The sequence below is a fragment of the Coturnix japonica genome, chromosome 4, assembly GCF_001577835.2.
Source record: "Coturnix japonica isolate 7356 chromosome 4, Coturnix japonica 2.1, whole genome shotgun sequence".
In the NCBI taxonomy this organism is placed as follows: Eukaryota; Metazoa; Chordata; class Aves; order Galliformes; family Phasianidae; genus Coturnix; species Coturnix japonica.
In genome coordinates this window covers 33,603,578-33,627,749 of record NC_029519.1, presented here as the reverse complement: position 1 = coordinate 33,627,749, position 24,172 = coordinate 33,603,578, and the positions used below count along the sequence as shown (strand labels likewise).

At 39.7% G+C, this 24,172-nt stretch overlaps 2 protein-coding genes across 4 annotated transcripts in view; both read left to right on the top strand.

Moving 5' to 3' along the window:
• Positions 1 to 11,818, top strand: part of SGMS2 (sphingomyelin synthase 2) — a 35,038-nt gene extending 23,220 nt beyond the window's left edge. For 2 of the 3 annotated variants that reach the window (XM_015861357.2, XM_032444593.1), the window contains exons 5-6: positions 2,050 to 2,216; positions 3,014 to 11,818. In XM_015861357.2, coding sequence (XP_015716843.1) covers positions 2,050 to 2,216; positions 3,014 to 3,217 — 371 coding nt within the window. In that variant the 3' untranslated portion in view covers positions 3,218 to 11,818. The remainder of the gene's footprint in view (positions 1 to 2,049; positions 2,217 to 3,013) is intronic. The other variant, XM_015861356.2, reaches the window with a different exon arrangement.
• A 483-nt stretch (positions 11,819 to 12,301) lies between these two features.
• Positions 12,302 to 23,786, top strand: LOC107313257 (cytochrome P450 2U1). The gene is made up of 5 exons (XM_015861355.2): positions 12,302 to 12,767; positions 15,864 to 16,496; positions 19,064 to 19,225; positions 20,261 to 20,428; positions 20,808 to 23,786. The coding sequence occupies exons 1-5, from the start codon at positions 12,344 to 12,346 to the stop codon at positions 20,984 to 20,986; spliced, it is 1,566 nt and encodes a 521-aa protein (XP_015716841.1). The 5' UTR covers positions 12,302 to 12,343; the 3' UTR covers positions 20,987 to 23,786.
• Positions 23,787 to 24,172: the final 386 nt, after the last annotated feature.

Here is a 24,172-nt window from a genome sequence, read left to right as displayed (position 1 = left end):
CAGAAGCAGTGTTCTTTAAGTGTACAATAGGTTAATTACATCAAGCAATGGAAAGCTGGAGGTTTTTTGCTCCTTGGATGTCTTCTGCTAGAGTCTCTTCCTCATGCCTTTCAAGTTGATAAGAGCTTGGTGAGCACATAGGAAATATAATTGGGGTTACGACTTCCCCTTTTTGTTGTTTAGTATTGTGAGACACTGGGACTGTGAAGAATTATCTTTGCTGCACACACAGCATTGATTCCAGTTCTAGAGAACTGAGCACCTACTTCTGAATCTGATCTATGGTAAGCTGTACTTCTGTCCTAGGAACTTGACTGCTTATAAATGCAGTACTGAAGAGTTTCCTCTTCAGTTTATATATTACAAGTTGGAATCTTTTCTTACTGTCATGTTCTGACCTATGCAAATGTTAGGTTGGATGATAGTAATGTGTAATTTCAACTGAAATACGATTAGCCAGCATCAGTTGGAAGTCCTTACTTTATCAAAATACTGAGGGAGAGACATCGCAGTGCTATGCTTTAAAAAGGCATAAATTAAGAAAAATACCCCGAAATGCCAGTTCTAACATTGTAATCTTGTAATCTTTGGATTCAAGATGGTTTTTAAACAGTAGTTTAAGATAAGAATAATCAAATTAATCAATTAGGCCCTCAAGTGACTGTTACTGGATGAATGGCATATGTCACTCATAAAAATATCAGAACAGTATTGGTAAAATAGCCTAAGCATTGATTTGTTCTTTACTTTGTTTTGTGGATGAAGTTGGAGCTGCCTGCTGTTCAGATGTGCTTTAGTATAAGGAGGAATGCAGGTGACACACTGTTTAGGGGCACAGTGTAATTGTTAGCTTTTATCGTAACAGGCTGGAAGAACAGTATCATATAAATCTTTGTAATGACCTCCCTGACTGCTGCCTAATTGCTAAGGATATGTTCCTATGTAGTTGTGCTCTATAACTTATATGCTGTACATGAGAGATGCAAAGCTTTCCTTATTTGTTTCCTGCATAATTAGGAAAACATCTGCTGAGCAAGGTCTTGAGAAACAGGAGTGCTCTGAACTACATTTTGCTTACTGCATTCGTTTAGATTGTGTATTCTTTTGACGTGGTACATGTCAGCAGAAGATGCATTAAGTTTTTATTTCTGGTTCAGTTTGGGACTTTTTTTTCTCTATCCTCTTCCTTTCATCCTTCACTGCTTCCTTTTTTTTTCTTACGTCACTAAGTTTAGCTTTGTAATATTTAGAGGGATTTGAGAACTTATTTTGGCATATGCATTAAGGCCAAATTCCTTCTGTAATCACTATTTCGCACAGGACTATCAAAGTGCTACTGGATAGGTTTCAGATCAGTAACTAGTTTGCTAGTATTGTGTTAAATCATAGGCTGACCGTTGGACCATGAGGGAAGGGTTGACCAGGCTCCTACTGTGAGTGAAATAGGGCTTGTTGACCTCTCAGAAGTTATGAATGGTCATTGTGACACTCAGGATATTTTCCAATGGGGTGAGAAGAGGGTGGGGAGTTCAGCCACTGAAGTAGCTTAAATGCATTTAGAAGAATGAATGCTTTTACTCTCACCTCTTATGCTTTCATTAAAAATTAGCTTTGCATACTGTGCTTCTCTATACAGTGTATCACTTCAGAGTAGATATCTCAGTAAAGAAGCTAAAACTAGGAATTAAAGGGTGTATTTTTTCTTTCCCTGCTTAATCTGTGATCTCTGCACAATTTACATTGATTCTGTATATTTGACTTGAATGTATGTTACTTGATGTACAGAGGACAGAAACAGGACCGGAGATTCAAAGTAGGCAAACAAAATAAGTGTTTTTCTAGGATATGTGGGAAAGAGAGCTGAAGCCAACTAGAGATCAAGTGATAGTTCATCTATTCATCACCCATCTGTATTCTATGCTTTACTATTCAATGGTCTTTAATCATCTTTTCTCATTTATTTTTTTTTTTTTTTCAGTTTACCCACTGAATTGCTATAGTAATACATATGTTTGGTTTTGTTTTCCCTTCACCTCCCTGTCATTACAGATTCACCACGTCATTTCTGGTGGTATCACTTAATCTGCTGGCTGATGAGTGCTGCTGGCATAATTTGTATCCTTGTTGCTCATGAACATTACACTGTAGATGTCATCATTGCTTACTACATCACTACACGACTCTTCTGGTGGTACCACTCAATGGCTAATGAAAAGGTGAGTGACAAATATGTTTAGAATCAATGTATGGCATGGATTTGTTAGTTCTTTCCTGAGGCCAAAATGAGTTCTTAACTTTGAAGTAAAAATAGAGGGCCTGTATTGAAGTTTGAAGAAATTGGGCAAGGAGTTTGATTTTTACTGTGATTTAAGCAAGTGTTTCATGCTCTATGATATTCTTTTTGAACTCTGTTAGTTTTTAAAAAGCGTTCTTGATATTTTGACATAATGAAATCCCAAGAACAAAATGGTTTTTGTTATTGCTGTTGTGGATGTGCAAAACAGCTCTTGATCATCTAAGCTTATGATAAATATTTCTTACCAACCTAAAATAGGTAGACCATGCATAAATTCCCATAGCAGTTCTACTGTAAGTGTCACTAGAAGGTATGTTTCAACAACTTTTTCAAGTAGGAAGGTAGAATATTAGTTCTGAAGCCCTTTTAACCTAGTTTTAAAACTATTAGTCATCAGTGAAAGCATGACATGCTTGAAAGGACGCTCATTCAAAAAAGACTTGGGTGCTTTGTCTCCCTAAACTACATAGCATTAGAGTATCCCTTTGTGCTAAAGATGCTTAGTTTGCAGTACACGCTTGTATTATGATGCATAACTTACCTGAGTATTCACTATTTTTTTTTTTTTCTGGAATAAATACAATGTATTCACACACAATGTCTTTGCAGTTATGTACTCTAAAGTAGATTTCTTTCGTTGCTGTTATAGACTGCTGTAATCAGTTAAACTTATTGTCTCTCTGTCCTTTTCTTCCTTTCCTGCTTCTGCCCATACAGACTCTAAAGGTTTCCTCGCAGACGAATTTTCTCTCTCGAGCTTGGTGGTATCCGATATTTTATTTCTTTGAGAAGAACGTTCAAGGTTCTGTTCCTTGCAGCTTCTCCTGGCCAATATCTTGGCCTCCCAGCTGCTTCAAATCTTCGTGCAAAAAGTATTCACGGGTTCAGAAAACGGGAGAAGACAATGAAAAATCTACCTGAAGAAAAGGAAAGCATCTGCTCTGTTTTTTTTACCAAAATATTAATGCTGTAACCAAAGTTCTCAAGAGGACTATATTGTAACTGAGGAGGTGGACCAAACGTCTGTGCAAATTGATTGGAAATAAATTGTAAACAAATATATTGCCATTTCATAATATTTTCCTGTGATCGCGCTGTGCAGCGTGATGTGCAATAGAATGCACCGCTGATGGGATTTTTCCTTAAAGAAAATGGAGCAGGACTTTCATTTACTAATGAGATAGAGGTGCCAAAGACCTTATTAACACTTTCACTGCTAACTATCACTCATCCACAGAAGCACCTGAAAATCTCATCCTTAAAGTTCTGGACTGTAAGGGCCAAAACATGCTAAAATATGGAAGCATGATATCCGTGTATTGAAGTAAACAAAAAAACACAGTTTATGGGAAATGGTTTGTTGCGTTACCCTTGCTAATGAAGGTAAGAGCTTAGTGTGACTAGTACAGCTGGAAGTAAGTCCTGACTTTTTTACATTCTGTGGGTATGACTATCTTATGACCCCAAAATACTGCTACCACTATTCCATATATTCTACGATGTACCGATTTTTACATTTTTATTAGCATTTTATATTTAAACTGTTGTGCTACCTGATGACTTTGCAAATTAGGAATAGCTGCTAACATCAGAACTCAAGGAGCCTAGAACTTTATTTTTTAAAAAGGGCACAGTTTCAAAGTCTAAATCTTTAACTGCAGTTTGGCCTTGTGTATATAGCTATACAGTGACTGCTGGTGTATGTATATGCATACGCACACAGAAGCACATGCTGATGTGTAGGTAGACATGTAAACAAAGCTACTTAAGTGAAAAAGAATGGTCATACTGTTCTTAATTCAGGCAAAAGTCCCATTGATTCACCTTCTTGAGAGACAGGATCTGGAATGGGGCTGTATTTAAAATAGACTTTTAATTTTATTAGCTATTTCCTGTTGAAACTATGTAGCAAGTTTGCTGGGGAGCCATGGTTCTGCATTTAATTTGGTTTTTGTACCTTTTGACACATTTTTGTGATTTAATTAAAAAAAACCCCAAGTTAAATGCCTACAACAGAAGCATTTCTTCAATTATTATATGAAACCATTTGGGATTGCATTTCACTGTGGTATAACTCTTAAGTGCAAATTCTTCTCTTTTTTCCCTACTGATTTTAGTTGTTAGAATGGCTATATACACACATTGCCTGAGAATGTAAGAAACTACCAGTGTAAACATGTAACAGAAATGCCAGTTAGCAACTACCTGATTCTTGTTGCTTTTCTTTGCTTTGTATTGGTGAGAAAGCAAACTAGAAAGCTAACGTACCATCTTTAGCAATTCATTTCTGCAATCAATTCATTTTTTTTCCCCAAGTCTTCAATTTAAGCCTGATAGCAGAGCAAAAACTGCATTAAGAGTTGAAGTTACACTAGTATAAAGGAAATGGTGTTTATTTTACAAATGTCTTGAATTGAGTGGCAGGTGTGAACATAGTTTATGGAAATTTGTTTTTATGATAGTGCAGTTAAAGTATTAAAATGCAATACAGATTATTCAAAATATATATTTTGTTTTAGTTAAGGGGATCAGTATCTGTTGTACATAAAAATGTTAATGTTCTTCTCAAATTTTTGTGCATTATCAAAGTACAATACAATAAAAAAAATATATGTTCCTTACAATACATCCTTGGTAAGAACTTAGCTAAGAAAGAAATTCTGCTCTTGTTTGTTTGTTTTATTATAAATAAGCTGCTCAAAATTTTCAAATATGCCCCGGGAATCTGTGTGTATAGACATGGCTGTGTATTTGCTTGATCCTGGCAGAACTTGAGTAACTAAAAAGCCGGTATCGAAACACTTCCATGGAAGTACAATTAGAAGTGAATTGGTTCAATGAGAGTCTATCGATTTAACAAGATGGTGTTATGTCAGTGTAACTTCACAGAGCATGACATTTTTTGAATCTGGATAATGGCTTTGATATCTTCAATATGTTCATCTTAAAGACAGTTCTAGTAATGCTCCTAGAAATCATGAATGGATTTCACTGTTGTTACCTGTGCCTTGAAAATAACATGATGTAAAGCATTCCAGTAAGGAGCTTAAGCAGTGGTATTCATCTGGTGGCTGAATAATAAACACTTTGATGGCATAGATAACTAATTGTCTGCATAGCCACTACTGTGTCTCAGCAGGATTTCTGTCATCTATCTGCCAACTAGGATTTCTTCATGGAGGATTAGGTAGGTTTTCCTGTTGCTATGAGGGAAAATGTGGAAGAAGAAATATGGAACAAAATGAGGTTTTGCTTCTGTTTGTGTGAGCTTTTCATTCTGCTGCTGAATTTGATAGAGATTTCTGTTGTAATGCAGAAGAATAGTAGACGACAACCCTATCTCAAAATACTTGATTCCTGTTCTAGCTTGGTTTCACCATAGGTGCTTAACTTTACTGCACTGATTCAAATGCCTCAAAAGGGTGCGTGCTTACTTTACATTTAAAAAAAGAATTCCTCTACTATCTTTGTAGCTTTAAATTGTTCTTGCAAACATGGTGCAGATGTGCTTGAAGACTTTTTATGCCTATGTATGTATGGCGATGAAGTAGGGTAACTAATTACTTATACAATAGTACTTACAGCTGTAGTAGTCTATCCAATACAGAACAGCTGGTAAATAAAAATTATTCTAAGAACTTGGAGATCATGATATAGATTCTGTGAAGCAGAAAATATGGTTTCATCCTAGGAGGGAAAAGGGGAAAAGATTGCAGTGAGTGAAAGCAGAAGAATATTTGGATTATCTTGATGTACCAGATGCTTCACTATAAGCCTATTTGGGCTGTGAAGGCCCACTGTTTTTTGTTATGTCATTGTATCTTTCCTGGAGTTATGATGATCTCTTACAGATGTCATGAGCTGCAGCTGTACTGTGAGTAAATAAAACGTTCCTTCTCTCTGCTGAAGAGCATCTACATGTTGAACGCTGTAGGCGCTTAAAACAACAACAAAAAAAAAAAGCTACAGTTGTGTATCTGTCACGTCAGTATGATCAGAATGCTGTTGGGTGCTCTGCATTTACGAATCAGACTTCCAGGAATGTTTAACTTGAAACCAGGATTTCCTAAATACCAAACTGGGATTTAAGAGGGTAACTTCAGCATTTAAAGAAATGAGCTATGTGATGGTGCTGCAGATGCTTCTTTCCAAGAAAACGTGCCAGCCAGAAGTGGCAAACACACTTGAAAATGCTGTAAACTATTTCTATGCGTTTAGCGCTCCCATGTGGACATAAATGTTAATCCTTGTTAGTCATTCTCTGTTGCTGTTTTCTTGGGAAGGTAGCTGCAGATGGGCTAGTAACAAAAAGCTCTGCTAAACATTGCTATGAACTTCAGCATTGGATTTCTTTCTTCCTCCCCAGCCCCACTATTTTTTATTTTTTTTTTAAGAGGGGAGGGGAAAACTTTAAAGTGTTGGTAACCTTCATATAATTGAGAAACAAGCTCTATTAATGAAGATGGAACTAGAAGGTATCTTAGGACATGAGAGGGGAATTTTCTTAAGAGGGTTTGCGATAATCTGATTATCTGTTTCTTAAATCTGAATCTGTTTAAACTTTCACTCATCCTTAGTGTCTGGCTAGACAGTTTATCCTGCAAAAGCCCAGTACCAGACCAAATCCCTTGTCTCATTTTAGTAGACATGAAGTATGATTTATAATTCTGACATCAGATTCATTCATTACAGTGCAAGATGAAGTCTTCCGCTTCAGGTTGAGGGAAGGTTTCTTTAAGCTTTTACTTACCAGAACTATCTTAAAGATTCAGAAGGTATAATCTTAAATACTTGCTGAGTGTATTAGATACGTGATCAAATTTTTGGAACTGGTTTTCACTACTGGTTGACTTCACAGGCATTGAGCTCCATTCTTTATTTTCTTTAATGTTTTGAACTTGGCTAGGAGTCTTTACAGATATGCAACACTAAAATGATCTGTAAGAGTGAATATTTCTTGTTCTAGACTGGGTGCTAAAACTAGTGTGACTGAAGTTCAGTTTTTGGAGAGGGGGAAGAAAGAAGAATCTTGAAGAAAATTACTTCTGTTGACCACTATTCCAAGTGACTGTCACTGCTTTAGAGTACATAAATATCTCTGTGTGCCACTGAAGTAATTTTGCTTGTATGTTAAGCTCTTCCTGTTCCTTTATGGTGGCTGAGAATCCACAGCACTGGATGCAGAACACAGAGGTTTCTCTTTCTTCTGGGAGGATAGACTAGGTTGTACCTGCATAGTAGGCTCAGCCATCTTTGCTTGTTCTTTTGGGACCCTTTCAGTCTGAGGCCTCAGCATGGAAGGCAACAATAGCTAGAAAGCATAATAGAACTTAAAAAGAGAAAACTTAAGAAAAGGACTGAAAAGGGGAACCACTGTAAAGACAGTTCTTATTCAACATTATATCTGAGCTGGTGTTACTTCAAGCATTGGAGTTGCACTAGAAATGAATATGTATGTTTGGGAATTTTCTGTGTTAGGGGATAGTGGGATTGCTGATAATATTAAGGGGAATTTTATTTCCTTGCTTACTTGTAACTGCACCGGTGAATTTTGTGTGTATGGATCTTAAGCAGGATTTTGAAATTTCAGCACCTCTTCTACCTTGGATAATATGTCAGGGCTCCTTTTGTGAAAGCTGGTTTTGCATTCTAATTTTTCATAGATTGTTGCTGTTCAAAGTGGTGCTTATGTGTAGCTTAAGCTGCCTTGTCTTTCTTGCATCTGTCTTTCTTCTCTTGCCTCTGTTGCTTTCTAAACAACTTGATGCTGAGTACCATTATTAACGTTGAAGAAAGCTCCATAATTACCAATAAAGCCAAAAGATACTCTTGTCAGACACATACTTGCACTACTTAAAATTACTTTCAGGTACAAAATCTAACATCCTGGGGAATGCTTGTTCACTTGCATTGAGAAATTTTTGCTCTTTGAATATTTTATGTTCATTTTTAGTTTTTGTTCTGACTTAAGATAGCACGTTTGGAGTATGATAAAGATGAGGTCTGGTTGTTTTGTTGAGGTCAGGGTTGCAGCCAGAAGCCTGAAAGCAAAAGAGGAAATAATGTTCTGATGTCTGCAGTTCTCACTGTTTCCATGTGACTTGGAGGAGAACTCTAGAGACTTGGGCAGGACATTCCTTTCAACTGCAATGTGGTTTTCATTCTCATCAACCAGCAGCTTTTCTGGCATTGTTTTTTCCTAGGTTGAATTCCTAGCCTTGAATGTTAATTGGTGCTATGCATCCACCCTGGGGAAAAACTGCCAGGAAAGCTGTTGCCTGCTGAGTAGCTGAAGATGGTAAAACCAGGAGTGTTGTGGTTTGTGCATGCTATGGAGCTAATGTATGGCTGTTTTCTTTTTTTCCTTCCAGTTTTGAGGTCCAGTTCTGCAATCACTGTACAGCATAACATTTCTTTAACAAGTGGTACTACTTTAGGCCTCTTGTGCTGTAGTTTTTACTGATAGTTTTCAGCTGGACCTCCTTTTCTTGTGAATTATTCACAATTAGCAAGAATTGGCTCTTAAACTGGAAAACATTGAGAACATTATGATGCTTCCTAGCATGTCAATTTTTGGTTAAGCAGATGACAACTCAGTGTTGTTGTTTGCTGTATGCTGTGAGATACCGGTATTGTGATTTGTAAGACATTGCAATCTATGTTCACTGTATGTTTAAAAAACAAAACGCACTGGCTGTACTTAAAGCAATAATGTAAGCATCTTAAAGCTTATATCATGAAAGGTGCTATCTGTCATGATCACTTGCACTGCTGACCATGGATCTAGTAAAGAAAATGTTAAAGAAAATTGTCCTAATGTCAAAGAAGCTTTGTCCTATGTGGTTTGCTCACTTGGCACATAGAAGTTGAAACTTCTTATGGTCGATGTATGTACTATACAAATGAAATTCTTCGGGCTACTGACATGACCACATTCATCTTTCAAAAAAAATACCCAAACCAGAAACAATGTCCATCTATGGTGCTAATAATCTCCAAAAATATCAAGAGCTGGTATTCTCTTATCACCCATGAACACTAAGCAGAGCTGTTTTGACGCCTTTTTCAATAAAGCAATTTCTCTATATTTTAAGCTTGTTCTAAATGCTTTTTTATAAAAATACGACCCTTTTCTATTTATTTTGTATAAAACCTACAAAATATAATTGTAAATATTTTAAATGTGTGAAGAGGGTAGGAGTGTGTAGGGTGGAGGCCAGTCTGAGATTGGATTTTCACAAGTGCTTAGGACAGCTCACCTTTTGAAACTTGATGTGAGATGTAAAGGATGTTAGATAGGTTTCAGGCGTAGATTTAGTGTCAGGCTTCATCAGCTTTGTTGAAACCTTGAGGACAGAAAATTGTATGAGGAATTGCTGATCTCTATGGTAGATGCACCTTCTGCTGGAAGTTTTGAGAAATAAGCTTGTGAAGGAAGATGCCCGTGTAGCCATATCTAATAAGCAGAGGTGAAATTTGAAAGCAGAATTTTGATGTGATTATTAAGGCAGTTTGTAGTAGGATGTAATGAGTCAATGTGAAAGCCTTAATTAAGATGATTGAGATTATGGAAGATAAGTTCTTATTGGTTTACAGCTTCATAAGCAAACTTAAGATGAGAAATTCCTTGTGCCTTCTCTAGCAGTTTTTTTTCCCCCCTCTTTAGTTATGGTTTTATGTTGCATATAATAGAGGGTAATGCACTTCCTAATCATTCTAAATAGAGTCTTCAGGCAGCATTATCTACATTTTCTCTCCAAGATAAATGAAAACCTATAGCTCTTGTTAAAGGCTCCCTTTTGATTGACAGTTGTGAAAGTGCTGATGCCTTTAAGATTAGGCTATAGTATAGTTCCCAGCTTTGAAATAAGTATGATCCAATAGTGAGAAAGTATGAAGTCTTGCATCTCTGCATGCTTGAAAGTGCAGATGGGGTGTCATGTATAGGTGTGTGAGTGAGCAGTCTGTATAGACAAATGTGCCACCTTCTCTGTTCTAAGGTTGCACCTTTTTTATACTGAAGGAGTTCTTCCAAACCATTTACTTTTGTTACTTCAATAAACAGACTTCTCAAAGACTTGTTTTACAGAACTTCTCTTGTCTATGCAAAGACTATTCCAGGACTAGTTTGTTTCTGCTTTTAATTAAACTAACCATCCAGTTAGAGAGGGATAACCTAGTGACAGTAGTCTGTATTGTGTCTCACTGCTCTCAGAGCTTGCTTTAATAGCAAGAGATTTGGAAGAGCCAGAGAGAATGAAATCACCTATAACAGCTCTAATCCATGGTGCAATATAGCTTTCCTGTAATAACTAGTTGCCTCAGACAAAACTATCTTTTTTAAAGAGTGCAATATAAGTAGAAATACTAGCAGAAATAAATGACTGCATGCAGAAATGAAGCTTTTTGTGAGCACGTGGCAGGTTCTGGCTAGTGGGTGACTGCGGATTTTGTGTTAGCATCTGCTGTGAGTGATGGAACTATGATTGTCAGTGTGCTAAATGCTACTCGGAGAACCTCTAAGCATTTTCCATATGCTTTTAACAAAGTGGGTTGTTTTTGGTTGGTTGGTTAGGGGTTTTTTTTGTTTGTTTGTTTTTGTGGTTTTTTTTTTTTTTTTTTCAAACTAAGTGCCTGTGGAAATAAAGAGCTTAAAAGTTGCCTACAAACTGAAACACACAGAAACACAGCCTGTTGCTGAGGAAAGTGATTGCTAACAACTACATAGAATGACCAATCAATGGTCTAAGTGTTGTGATAGGATTCACAGGCTGACAAAATTTGAGAGAAATATTATATTGCTTTGAAGAGTTTATTCTCTTTAACTTTCCAGTTCTTTTGCTTGGGCATTAATACTGTAATTTGGTTATCTTTAAAGAAATGTGAATCGATTTGAACTTTCTTTGTGAAGTATTTCTTGGAGCAGACTGAGGAATGGACTTTCCAAAAGAGGTGAAGTAAATGGAATGTGGCTTTTATTACCTTGTAGTAGGACTGGGGCGGAATAGTTTCCAAGGAAAGCAGAATTACTTTCTCCAGTCACTTGTCAAACAGGCTTAGAAGGAGGTGAGGCTAGATTGCTTCTATGTGGGGGGGAAACTAATGTCTTTTAAGATGTGCTAAATAGCTTGACTATATATTGACAGACTGCAGAACATAAAACTTCCCTTGAGACTCGGATTTTCTTTTGTTCAGATTATTTTTCATATTCTCGTGCTGTTTTTTGCTAATAGGTGCCTCTTTTGTGAACACTGTAATTGAACCTCTGAATTTCTGCCAAATATGGACAAAGTCAATCTGCATTCTGTTCTGCTTTAAGGTGATTTAAATGGGATCTTAGTTTCTGCTTTGTTTCAGCAGTAGTAAAAGATCCACTTTCTGTTTATATAAGATGAAAGAGGTTGCATACTGTTGCCTTAATTGCTTGGCGAAAAACAGACCTTGACCAGTGGAAGCTTTACGTGTGTCTAAAATTCCTGTAACTTCTGTACACTTAACTTGCAATAAAACCTTTTCACTGTAGCCCAGCTATTGTTCTATGTGCTGCTTGTCCTTCTCTCTCCTTAACCATTTGACTGCTTAAAAGCAACAATTTGATGGTAAGCACCTATTCCTTTAATTCTGTGTGTGTGTTGTTGATGAGACTTGCTTGCAAACCTTGAAAGAAGAGCCTTTAAACGAGGGCCTGTTACATTTAGTGCTGCAGCACCTGCTTGAAGGAGCAGGCAGTAGCCTCGTGTCGCACCTAAGGGTTACGTCTGAGGCTGCTGGTGCTGAGCTGTGTTTCGGAGGGGAGTTCCTAAAGTCAGGTTCGTTATAAAGGGATGTAGGTATTTACCAAGAGCAGCTCACAGCTGCCACTGGCTCTTTCTCCGTGATTGCGGCTGTAGCTGCCCACGCCCGGCGGCGTCCGGGTAGGGGGTGGGGGGGTCAGCCCGCCTCAGGCCTCGCCTCCCGCCCGCCTCCCGCGGCCCGCCCGCCCCCGCCATCTTAATCCGCTACGCGCCGGGAGGGGGCGGCGAGGGGTGAGAGCTGCCACCTGAGAGGATGGCGGCGGACGGCGAGTGGCTTCTGCGGGCCCCCACCGCCACCGAGCTGCTGCTGGCGGCCGTGTGCTGGCTGGGCTGCTACTGGATGCTGCGGCCGAGGGCGCCGCCGGGGCTGCCGCCGGGCCCCGCTCCGTGGCCGCTGGTGGGCAACTGCGCCTTCGCCCTGCTGCCGCCGCCGCTGCTCCGGAGGTGGGTGCTGGAGGTGTGGGGCCGCGGTCCAGGCTCCCCCGTCTTCTCCCCCCACGTCTTCCTCACCGGCCTCACCAAGATGTACGGCAGCATCTTCCGGCTCTTCGTGGGCAGCCGGCCCTTCATCGTTCTCAACACCTTCGGGGCGGTGCGGGAGGCGCTGGTGCAGAAGGCGGAGGTGTTCAGCGACCGCCCCTCCGTCCCCATCGTCCTCTTGATCACCCACAACAAGGGTAAGGGCCCGGGCTGGGCTGGGGGGATCCGAGCGTAGCGGCTGCGGGCGGAACGAGCCGAGGCAGCGAGGGGAGAGGCGCTTCCTCACGGCTCCAACCGAGGTCCGCTAGCAGCCCCATAAGCACGGCTTGGGAGAGGGCAAGAGCAGCGTTAGCTGTGCTGTAAACAAACACACACGGCAGCGGTGGGAGGGATGCAGCTCTCCCCATACAGCACTGCAGTGGGGTCCTGTCGCTTGGCAATTAGTTCCATCTGGAAGGTAGCTGCAGCTGTGCTTGGGAATAGGGAGGTATGTGAGCTGAGGTTTGTCTGTAAAACGGTCCGAATTACACAGAATGGCAGCGGTTGGAAGGGACCTCAGGAGATCACTGAGTCCAGCCCCCTGCTAAAACAGACTCCCTGCAATAGGTCACACAGGTAGGCATCCAGATGGGTATTGAATGTCTCCATAGAAGGAGACTCCACAGCCTCTCTGGTGCTCTGTCACTCTTATCGTAAAGAAGTTCTTCCAAATTGTTACGTGTCACTTGACATTAGTTGTCACAAGGAGGTGAATTCCCCCCTGGTGTTGTAAAGTGAACTACAGGTGTAGCGTACAGTGCTCAGAAGGGAGTAGGGGAATGTGTTACGGACTGCAGGGGCTGCCCAGCCCAGCACAGGGAGCTTCTCTGAAGGCTGCTGGAAGTTGCAGGTGCCTTCGCCGGACTGAGTATTAACACATAGCAGAGTACTTGACCTGCACTATACAGGGTTACATTACTGACAAGGCAACAGCTGCAGGTACAGTGAGCTTCAATGGATATTAAGGATCATCAAGTTCCAACCAGCTGCTGCCATCAGGGTTGCCCGTCACCAGATCCAGCTGCCCAGAGCCCCCATCCAACCTGGCCTTGAACACCTCTAGGATTGGGGCAGCTGCAGCTTCTCTGGGCCTTCTCCAGACTGAACAAGCCCAACTCCTTCAGCCTTTCTTTGTAAGAGAGGTGCTTCTCCCCTATGAACATCTTCATGACTCATCTTCCAGCAGCTCTATGTCTTTCTCATGCTGGGGACCACAGGGCTGGAAGTACTACTCCAAATGGGGCCTCATGAGAGCAGAGAAGATGCCGTCACCTCCCTCACCCTGCTGGTCTTGCTGCTTTTGATGTACTTCAGGATACAGTTTGCTTTCTGGACTGCAGAAATATATTTTAAACTTTACTGTTACTCTGTATGAGTATAATGTGAAAGGGAGGAGTGCTTATCTCAGCTGAGTTATGTAGGATGCAAATAAATTATTGTGTGTGGAGGAGAGCAAGCAGAAGCATCCCAAATGGCAAATAATTGCATTTCAACAGCTGCATAGCAAAACAGGGAGAGTCTATAGAGACTGTCAGCCCTTGTAGTCCTGCCTCGGCTGCTTCTAGACACGGACACGGGGCAAGGCAAAAGCTGAATGTTCTATGTCATGAATCTTGTTTGTCAGTGCTGCCAGTATTACAGCAACACTAAACCAAACAGTGAGAAATTAAGGGGGTGGGGAAATAACCTTGGGCAGAAGTTGCTGTATTTGAACTTTTCATGTAAAAAGGGAGTTTTTGTTTGCTTGTCTTTGTGTTTGTTGCTTCATTTATTGTATTGGAAGGGGTTTTAATTCTCAGCAGTTGGCTGCTCTTCCACTGTTGTTCCCTGCCAGGGAGACAGTTGGCATTTTAAGTTATCCCTGTTACTCTTACCCTTTTCTTTCTCTGTAATCTGTTTTGCTCCTATGTTACACTTTTCCAATCTGCAAATCAGTTCTTGATGTTCTGCAATAGTGAGAGGTTTCAGGGCGTCAGGAGTGCTGTGCAGCCTCTATGCATGACTGCTGGAAAGGTTTGTTGCCTTGATTAGGAGAGACTTTGTTACATCCGAGATAATCAGTCAGTTTTCTTCTGTGAGGTTACCTGGATCCTGAAACTAATTTTCCCAGTGTCAGAAAGAAGAGGTTGTGTTTGTGCTGTCCATTTTAAGGACACTTCTTGTGGGAGAGAAATAAAGTGTTGCTTTGTTACAAGATATCCACAGGTCTGCACACACAGCAGCCCCTAACCCTGACAACTCAGTTTATTGGTTATTGGCCAAATGCAGCCCCTCAATAAGCCTCTTATTTCACCCACCCTTGTGTCTCCTTGATGGCAGCAGCACTAATAAGAAATGTTGCTTTAAGAAAAAGAGGATCTGAAAAGTTTTGGTTCTGTTTTAAAAGTGCTGGAGAATAGATAATGGTTTTGTACAGCGAAGGTGAAGCTCAGCTGATGACCGGCTTGTACTGACTCATCATAATGTTCTTCCTTGTTTATTGGGGCTATGTACACAGAGTCTTAAGAGAAATGTAGGTGATGTTTAATATAGAAAAACGGTGCATCTTTCTATTGCCTATTTTTTGTGACCTCTTCCATTTAAACTTAGCACTGAGATTTGCATTTGGTAGAATAGACGCTGCTGTTATAAAGTCACTTTTTATTTCCAGGCAGAATTGACTATATTAGGAGAATGAGGGCAGCACTGGCCTTTGTTTTAATGACTTTAAACACTCTCAGGTTAACTGTGGAGTATTAGAAAGAGTTCATTTAGGTTGTGCAGCAGAGATGTTTCTGTTTGTAAGTGTGCAATATTTATATGAAGCTGATGAACAGAACTGTATTTCATAGTGATATTATCTTGCAGAGCATTTGCCTAGAGGCACTGAAATGTAGAGAGGCAAGTCAGGCTGTTGCCACATGGCTCTGAATCCATCTTCACTTTCTGTGTTTGCAGCATGTGTGTCCTTTGTAGGTAAAAACAATACTTGTAGTAGAACTATGTACACACACAAATGGAGAGAAAATAGAACAGAAAAAGAAAGAATTGGTATTTTAATATCACATATTGCATCATGCTCAAAGAATTTGTATCTTTGTATCTCAGGGTGCTGAAATTCTTCCTCCTCTAGCTCCAAACCCAATGCTTGGAATAGTTGCTGTGTATCTTTTCCCCTTCTTTTGACTTACGGCTTTCAGGCCTGCCTAACTGCTTCCCCTCTTTCCACTTGAAAACAGAACAGCTTTGTTTCAGACTGTTCTTTTCCCTTCCAGGTGTTATTTTTGCACCTTATGGCCCTGTGTGGAAGCAGCAGAGGAAATTCTCTCTTGCGACACTGCGGCATTTTGGAGTAGGAAGACATAGCTTGGAGCCCAAGATCATTGAGGAGCTGAAGTTCATAAAGGAAGAAATGCTGAAGCATGGGAAGGATTCATTTAATCCCTTTCCGATTATTCGCAATGCAGTGTCTAATGTTATCTGCTCCATGGCCTTTGGCAGGCGTTTCAATTATGAAGACGTTGAGTTCAAGACGATGCTGAAGAACATGGCCCGTGCACTGGAGCTAAGTGTGAACAGCTCTATGATCCTGGTCAACATCTGCCCTTGGCTGTACTACCTTCCCTTTGGGCCTTTCAGGGAGCTTAGAAAAACAGAATTAGATATTACTGCTTTTCTAAAGCAAATAATTGCACAGCACAGGGATACACTGGATGCAGCAAATCCCAGGGACTTCATTGATATGTATTTCCTCCATGCAGAAGAAGAGAAGAACAACAAGGAAAGCAGTTTTAATGAAGACTACCTATTTTTTATCATTGGAGACCTGTTCATTGCAGGCACAGACACTACTTCCAACACGATATTGTGGTGCCTGCTCTACATGTCCCTCTACCCAGAAGTACAAGGTAAGACTATTCTTGGTGTTCTGTAAACTCCGCTTGGATTTTCAGAATTGAAAGCAAACAGAAACACTATTGAAGTCATTAGGGGTGCTGCTGCATGTCTATGATATCTATGTGCAATTTGAGAAGCTGGTATGTAATGAAACATCTTTTTCTATCCTACCCTACTACGATGATCTTTATGTTGGTGCTGCATGTTAACTATCTCAGCTGTCCTTTATGCTGCATCTGTGCATTGCTTCTGTTTTGGGACTACTTTATTTTTTGCAAGTAACTCAAGGGAACCTTGGCATAGTGGTTTGGTATTACAAGAATTACAGTTCATTTTGATTAAATATTTTTTATACTTGGTCTTGCTACATGTCATTGCAAAGGCAACATTTTTCTTTTAACCTATTTGTCAAATATAATTTGTTGAACTTATATAAAATAAAGCAACTGATTTATTAACTTATTAGCAGCGTCTCATGAAGTCCTGCACAGCAAATTCACTCCACTAAAGTAATTGCCAGATATATGCAGACTGAAACCTCATCAGGGTGACGGATTCCACTTGGTTAATTCTGCTTCAGTTCTTAATATTGAACCACTTCCCCTTTGCCCAGGCTTCTTCATAACCTGGAATGAAGAGTAAAACTCAAGTTATCGAAGAACAATTTAAACCAGGAATACTTTTATAAAGTACCTGAAATTTTGAAGTTATCGTGTACTGCAGCTGCTTTACAAATTAGCCAATAGATGCTTGTTTACAGTACCTAACTCTGCAGTGAAATCTTTAAATAGGTCAAGATCATAGTTTATTGTACAAAGTCAACACAAGTTGTTGGGCAAAGATTGCAAAATAGGGTGCCATTTCAGTGTATACAAGATAGAGTTCACAGAGGACGAATTGCCTGGGCTCCTTTTGTTTTTTATGGTTGTGTGTTATCACTGCTTGACTTGATAGGCAGTTACAAGAATTAGATATGTTGTACATTACACAAGTGAGAGCTGGACCGGTTTTGTGTGCTGTGTTTGTTTGTGTGTTTGAATCCCCCTTCCCTCTTGTCTGCTAATGAATATGTGATCATTATTCTTCTCTTTTCTTCAGTTTTCTACCACTTGTACTACCTTTCTACAATTGCCTTTCTCCTTATGCCATGGCTGTTGTTAAACAATAGGTTTAATTAAGCTCAGTACCCTAGAGTGGATACATAGCTAGCAGCATTTTGGCTGCTCGCTGTGTAATTGCACATATCTTCACAAACTCCTAAGAAGTGTTGTTCATGATAAAACAATGGTATGACATTTGGCATGGAGCAATCTCCTTAATCTTCCTTTCTTTCCCTCTGTTACTGTGAACTTGCATACCTGAATGAAAGGCTATGATGTGCCAGAAAAAATATAAATAAGAATGAAACAAGTAGCAAAATCCACAGACGAGGTACCCACGGGCCACACTATTAACAGATCCATTACTGTTAAGCTATTTCTCGTCGTGTTCTTTATATGAGAATTTGTTTTCCCAGCAAACCCAGTAGGTGGCAGCAAGCCTTCACTCATCACTACCCCTATGATATTTCTGAATGCCCCTGTCTGAAAACAGAATCAATGAGAATCTTGGACCAGTGTTAGGAAATCTTGGAAAAGGCAAGCAGGTGTCAAGGGTAAAAAAAGAAAATGGGCTTATTTTTTAATGAAAAGTTGATTTTGATATCTTTTTCTCTCTCAGGATTTTCTACTGCTCTCTAGCCAGATTCTGAGTTACCTGGAATAAAAGCAGCATCATTCAGTCCAAGGGCAAAACAAATCTTGTGTCCTTGAAACTTCTCTTAATCAACTTCCTTGTGTGCTGAGCCTTTAGTGAGATGACAGGAGGAGCAAGTATTTGGAGATTCACTGTTTTTCATGAGAGTGGAGATGAGCTCAGTTACTTCTGTTTTTTTCCTGTGGGGAAGGAACACCTGCTGCTTTCCTGGGTAAATGAGAAGTACCTGAGTTTAGGTTCTGTGAGTAGAAAGTGGGAAACAGCAAAACAAGAGCTGCATGGCTGTAATGCCTGCAGTAACAGCACCAGAATTCCTGCTCTGGAATGATGTACACAGAGCAACCATATTTAAAGCTTTCCCTTCTCTTCATCACCTTTTCCAGTTCTGAAAACACTTTTTAGCCACCAGCTGGGCCATACAGTCTATGTTGTCTTCTTCCTTTTCTTTTTCTTTTTTTCTTTCCTTTTATTTTTAAGGCAGGCCAGGCTCTTAATGTTTTGACTATTCAAGCTACTGTATAGTTAAACTGTTAACTAAGGTTACAACTACATTTGGAACTGAAACAGAACTTTTCCTGTGCTTAGCCACCATAGCAGCACAGTCAGTGACTGTCCTCTCTGTAGCTTTACTCCAAACATTTGTCAAGATTGTCCTTGGTTGGTTTCTTCATTGTTGAGACTGTTCTGTAGGCTTATGCTGCCACAGTTATTTTGGCTAGAAGATCTCGTATTGTCATAATTTTTGACAAATTTATGTAAACACTGAAGCACAGATAAGTGAAATTGAGGTGATGCCTTCTCATATATTGTACTTCTTACACAGAGAAAGTTCATGCAGAAATTGAAGCAGTTCTAGGACGTGACAAAGTTCCCTCTCTTACCCACAAGGCTCAAATGCCCTTCACAGAGGCAACCATTATGGAAGTGCAGAGGATGACTGCAGTTGTTCCTCTTTCTATCCCACGAATGGCTTCAGAAACTGCTGGTAAGCATTTTTAGAGACTTAATACAAAGAGTTTCTTTTGTAGATGAAAATCTGATGGGACATCTGGTGAGAGTTTACAGAGACCTCATTTGTCTATTAAAACTTGTAGCTCAAGTACGAAAAATGCGATTTACATAGAGAGTGACTGAGCTTGAGATATTCACTAAGGTAAGCAGCATGTCTGACCTGATGTCCCAAATGCCTCTCTAATTTAGAGAGATGTCTTTTCTGGGTGTCATTTTATGTTGCCTGATGTGATTTATAGTAGTTGGAAGCCATGTCTACCTTTGTACTTGGAGTTGGTTTTGGCCATCTGACACAGAGGTCTGAAAAACTTACTTATAAGTAACTGATTTGCTAAAACTTAACAGGCAAATACAATGCAAATAATAATAATAAATATATTTCCTGTAGTCCTTTTGTTGTCTGTAGGTTTTCATAAACATAGCTGAGAACTGGTTTAAGTCAGTGAGAGGTAGCAGTACTTGGCTTTCAAATCCAGTTCTGAATTGATTTGATTTTTGGATGTTTTGGCTTGCAGGACAATAAGGTGCAACACTCTTAAATGAGACTAGTTGCTCGAAAACCCTTTAGTGATTACACATCAAAACACATGCCTCTTCCCTACCTCCATCATCTCTGCACAGAGGTTCTGTAACAGCAGAGAACTGGGAGGAAACTAGGTTATAGCATTTCCATTCAGCAGAATGCATTCATTTCTAATGACTGCTGCTGTGGTATTGGCATGCTGAAGGAGGCTTTGGAGAAGAGTAACGTGACTGAGGCTTCTCAGCTGTCTTTTCCCTGCAGGGAGCTATTGCCGTAACTTGGTTTCTTTCCAGCTGCTCTGGCCTGTGTCTGAGCCAGCCAGGCTAGCAGAGGTCACCTTTGCTTCAACTGCCTGCTACATTTGCAACACATAGCTACAGATCCATATTGTTTTTTGTGATGTTTTCTTTTTTTTAGTAAGTCTCCTGTTTTTACTTCTAGCAGCTTATCAGATTCTCTGTCTTTCTGCTTTCTTTTTGTTCGCAGTGCTGCAGGGATATACTATTCCAAAGGGCAGCGTGATCGTGCCCAACTTGTGGTCGGTACACAGAGATCCTAATATTTGGGAGAACCCCGATGACTTTCAACCAACAAGATTTCTGGATGAAAATGGCCAGATAATTAAGAAAGAGGCATTCATTCCTTTTGGAATGGGTAAGATACCCACATATTGTTTTATCAAGTGTAGGGCCTAAGAGACACGAGATATAAAAGGACTCGCAGGACTTGTTTTATCATCGTATTTGGTGCCTTGCAAAGTGGGTTCTTAAAAGCTGCAAATGCCATGCAGAAATGATGAATCCTGCTTTGATAATACTTTTCTTATGGATGTAAGTACTGTTAATATCAAGCAGTAAAGCTGAGGAAAACTCAGACTCAAATACCAGAGACCAAAGCTTTGGAAGTCCGTAACTTACCCATAGCTAGAGCAATTCTGCATTCGGAGTGCACTGTCATAGGAATTGCATGTGTGTTAACAAATGAATCAACAGCATAAAAAACACTAATAAGTCTCTTTCTGACTATTCTTTAGGTAAACGTGTGTGCATGGGAGAGCAGTTGGCAAAAATGGAGCTGTTCTTAATTTTTGCAAGCCTAATGCAGAGCTTTACCTTTTTGTACCCTGAAAATGCTACAAAGCCATCTATGGAGGGAAGGTTTGGTCTAACTTTAGCTCCCTGTCCATTCAGAATAATAGCTTTGAAGAGATGATAAAACATCACAAATAATGGAAGAAATGCTGCACTTTTAAAACCCAGCTTTATTTTCTTTCCAGCTTACTTTGTTACTTTCTTTCCAGAAAAAATACAGTAACTGCACAGGCTTTCATACCAATGAGAAAGACCCATTTGCAATTCTGGATAGAGAATTATTATTATTGTTTTTTGTCAGCTGTTGCATTCCACAAATGAACTGAAAATAGAGTTTGTAATTTGATATTAAAACTTGCTGGGCTTAACTCCTCTGTTTGTTAAGCTAGCGCTGCTTGCTTGTCAAATGTTAATTATGGGAGAATGGGCCAAAACCATCTGTTAATACTGTAGTGAATCTGAATTGTTATTTTGGTGAAAGCAATATGTGAACTTTTATCATACGACTGAAGGGCTTCATCTTATAGAAGAATTAATGGATAGGAGAGTGTTGTTAGTGTTTTCTGTGCAATGAAACATTACAAACATAATGGAGTTCAAGTAATGCACTTTATTGAAGGAACTAAATGATACTTCTTTAACCTTGAAGCATTCTGTCTGGTGAGTAACTTACAGGTGGAGACTGGATCGAATCAGTCTCTATTCCTGGATCTGGATGTCCTTGACTATCAGAGCTTCCTGTAAACATGCAGGTACCAGCTCTAAAAAAACCATGCCAGGCTCATTTGGAGGCCTAGTGAATTGCTGCATATGCTAAGTTCTTAACTTGGGGATACAAAAGGAATGCACAGCCTCTGAATACAGATAATTTATTTCTAAATATAAAAGACAGCTAATTTCTCTAGCATAAAGCAGAACTCTGGTGCCAAGCAGGTATCCAATACTGTACACCTATGATAACAGTTCCCTGTGTTGCCTGTATCACAAGTGATGGTCTGTCCTCTGGCTGCGGCCTGGATGAGACCACCAGCCTGTTCATCAGGAAGACGTCTGCATGGATAATCTGGAAGCTATGGCTTGCACTAAGGTTCTTCCTTACAGGCAGTATGGATGCTACTGCCACTACCTTTTTGGCTCTGAAAACTGGAATCTTACATCAAACACACGCCAACATTGTACTGCAGATGTAGGCCTTAAAAGTTTAGGCACAGAAATTAGGTATCTGACATACCTGAGGTCTGGCTGTAGAGGCTGCTTCTTTGTTATCTTCTATATGGTGTAAAAAGATCTGTAGTCCACATAACATTAGTGTATCAGAACCTTACTGTTTCCTCATGTATAATTTTAGTGCTGTTTACCACTGTCAAACTGAGCATCGAGGAAGCCTGTTCTCAGGTATTTCAGAATGGGGCGCTCAGTCTCACTGCCTTTTATTTAAAAGGATTTCAAATGTCTGATGTTTGAGGGATGTGCAACTGTTAACCTGTACATAAATGTTCTTGGCCATCCTTCAATCTCTTTATAGACTTTTTGATCTAGCAGGGTTTTATATTCGATTAAATAAATACACGTGTACTCTTTTAAGGAATTTTTTCCCCCTTATTGGAGGTCTAGAAAATACCAGTCATCCTCCAGATGTTAAGTTCACTGGACTGGAAGGTGAAATAAACTGTAAAGTGAAATGGGGAATTCTGTAGAAGAAATTAAACCTATATTGTAAAGGAAAATATAGTTCTTAAGCTCTAAATTCTCTCTATTCTTGTCTTTGATTTTAAATCAAATCTTTAAAAGCCAAATAGTGCCTGGCAAGGACTGCAGGATACTTTGCATTTCAATTAAGGTTTTTTGCTAGCTGTTTTAAATTACATTGGTTGCTCGTGTACCCCACCACTGTTGTGAGACCTTCCAGTTTTTATTAAGGCTAGCTTATGACTTTATAGTTGCTGTGCTATTATTGTTATTATTTTGTATGGAATTTTTGAAAACCCCATCGCACAAGCAATTGTGTTTGGTACCAGTGCTAACAAACTTGCAGTCAAAGCCAACTGCATTGGATTAATAAGCATTTATTTATTTAGCTTTATGTTTTCCACTGAACAATGTACAGTTGGGATTTTTATCTGGAAGTCCTTAAAATGGCATATGCTTAATTGCAGAGCTGAATTAAGTGCTGATAATGTTTATCTATCTGTCAAAATGCCTCTTTAAGCAATATAATGATGTTGATGTGCAACTGATGATTTATGTATCTGTCCTTTTAATCTTGAGGACATATTTGAAAAGCACTTTATTATTGTTGGTTTTTTTTCTTTACTGATTCCAAAGAAGACTCAATTCACATCACCACGTCGTAGTATGTGGAATTACATGGATTTGTGTTCATCTCGCCTGCTGAGCTGAGTGTGAAATGTCACCTTTAAAAGTCGTCCTCCTACAAATAGTACTTTGGGAGCGCAGTTCCTTGGCAATACCTATAATCAAACACCCACAGCGTAACAAGCTGCAAACCCTGATATGATGCTGCAACCACGTCAACATCCGCCAGAATGCGAGATGATGTTGGAAATAACAACAAAGACTTGCCTTTCATTGCTTTCAGACGCACTGAGTTTATGTAGAACACTATGATAGTTAACTAAACTATAGCAAGGACGTATTAGCGGTTCAAACCTGTGTTGCCATCTGTGGTAAACTGTAAGTAAAGTGGTAGCAGATTTGGTTTATACTGTAAATGCATCCATCCCCTCCTATTATTATTTTTCCAGAGGACAAAGCATCTCAAATGCCTTACTGAAAAAAAAATGTATGTTTGTATAAGCAAACAGCTATTTCTGAATGCAGAAAATGTCTTAGTTTCTGAAAATGACTTCAGAATTTGCTTCAGTATAATTTTATGTTTAATAAAATCATTCTTAAGTAAGTGACAGCTTCGCGCAGTCATTTAAATGGATTCTGTTTGTTGGCTAAGCTTGTGATATTTCATGTTGTACTTTTCTGAGTGAGATGAAGAGTCAAAGGGGTAGGGGAGGGGAAAACTAGAATTGGTAAAATATATCAAGTGTGTTGTGAGCAAGTAATAGAATATGCTTCTTTATTCTCACATTGCAGCTTTAACAACCCTGTTACTTGGAAAGAATAAAAGGAGAAGAATGCATATGGGGAAGGTAAAGGGAAGAAGCTGCTGTGAGGAGACACACAGTGTGAAAACCAAGGTGGAAAAGGAGCAGAGCAGCGAGCAGAGCTGAGGGGTTGTTTTGTGTAGAGAAGGCAGAGAGACAAGGGGGTGCCACATGCAGAGCTGGGTGGG

Excerpts from the sequence above, each read along its gene's own strand:
- LOC107313257 (XM_015861355.2), top strand. The coding sequence starts at position 12,344 with ATGGCGGCGGACGGCGAGTGGCTTCTGCGGGCCCCCACCGCCACCGAG. Across the intron at positions 16,497-19,063 it reads CCTCTACCCAGAAGTACAAG|AGAAAGTTCATGCAGAAATT; the intron begins GTAAGACTATTC and ends CTTCTTACACAG. Across the intron at positions 20,429-20,807 it reads ATTCATTCCTTTTGGAATGG|GTAAACGTGTGTGCATGGGA; the intron begins GTAAGATACCCA and ends ACTATTCTTTAG.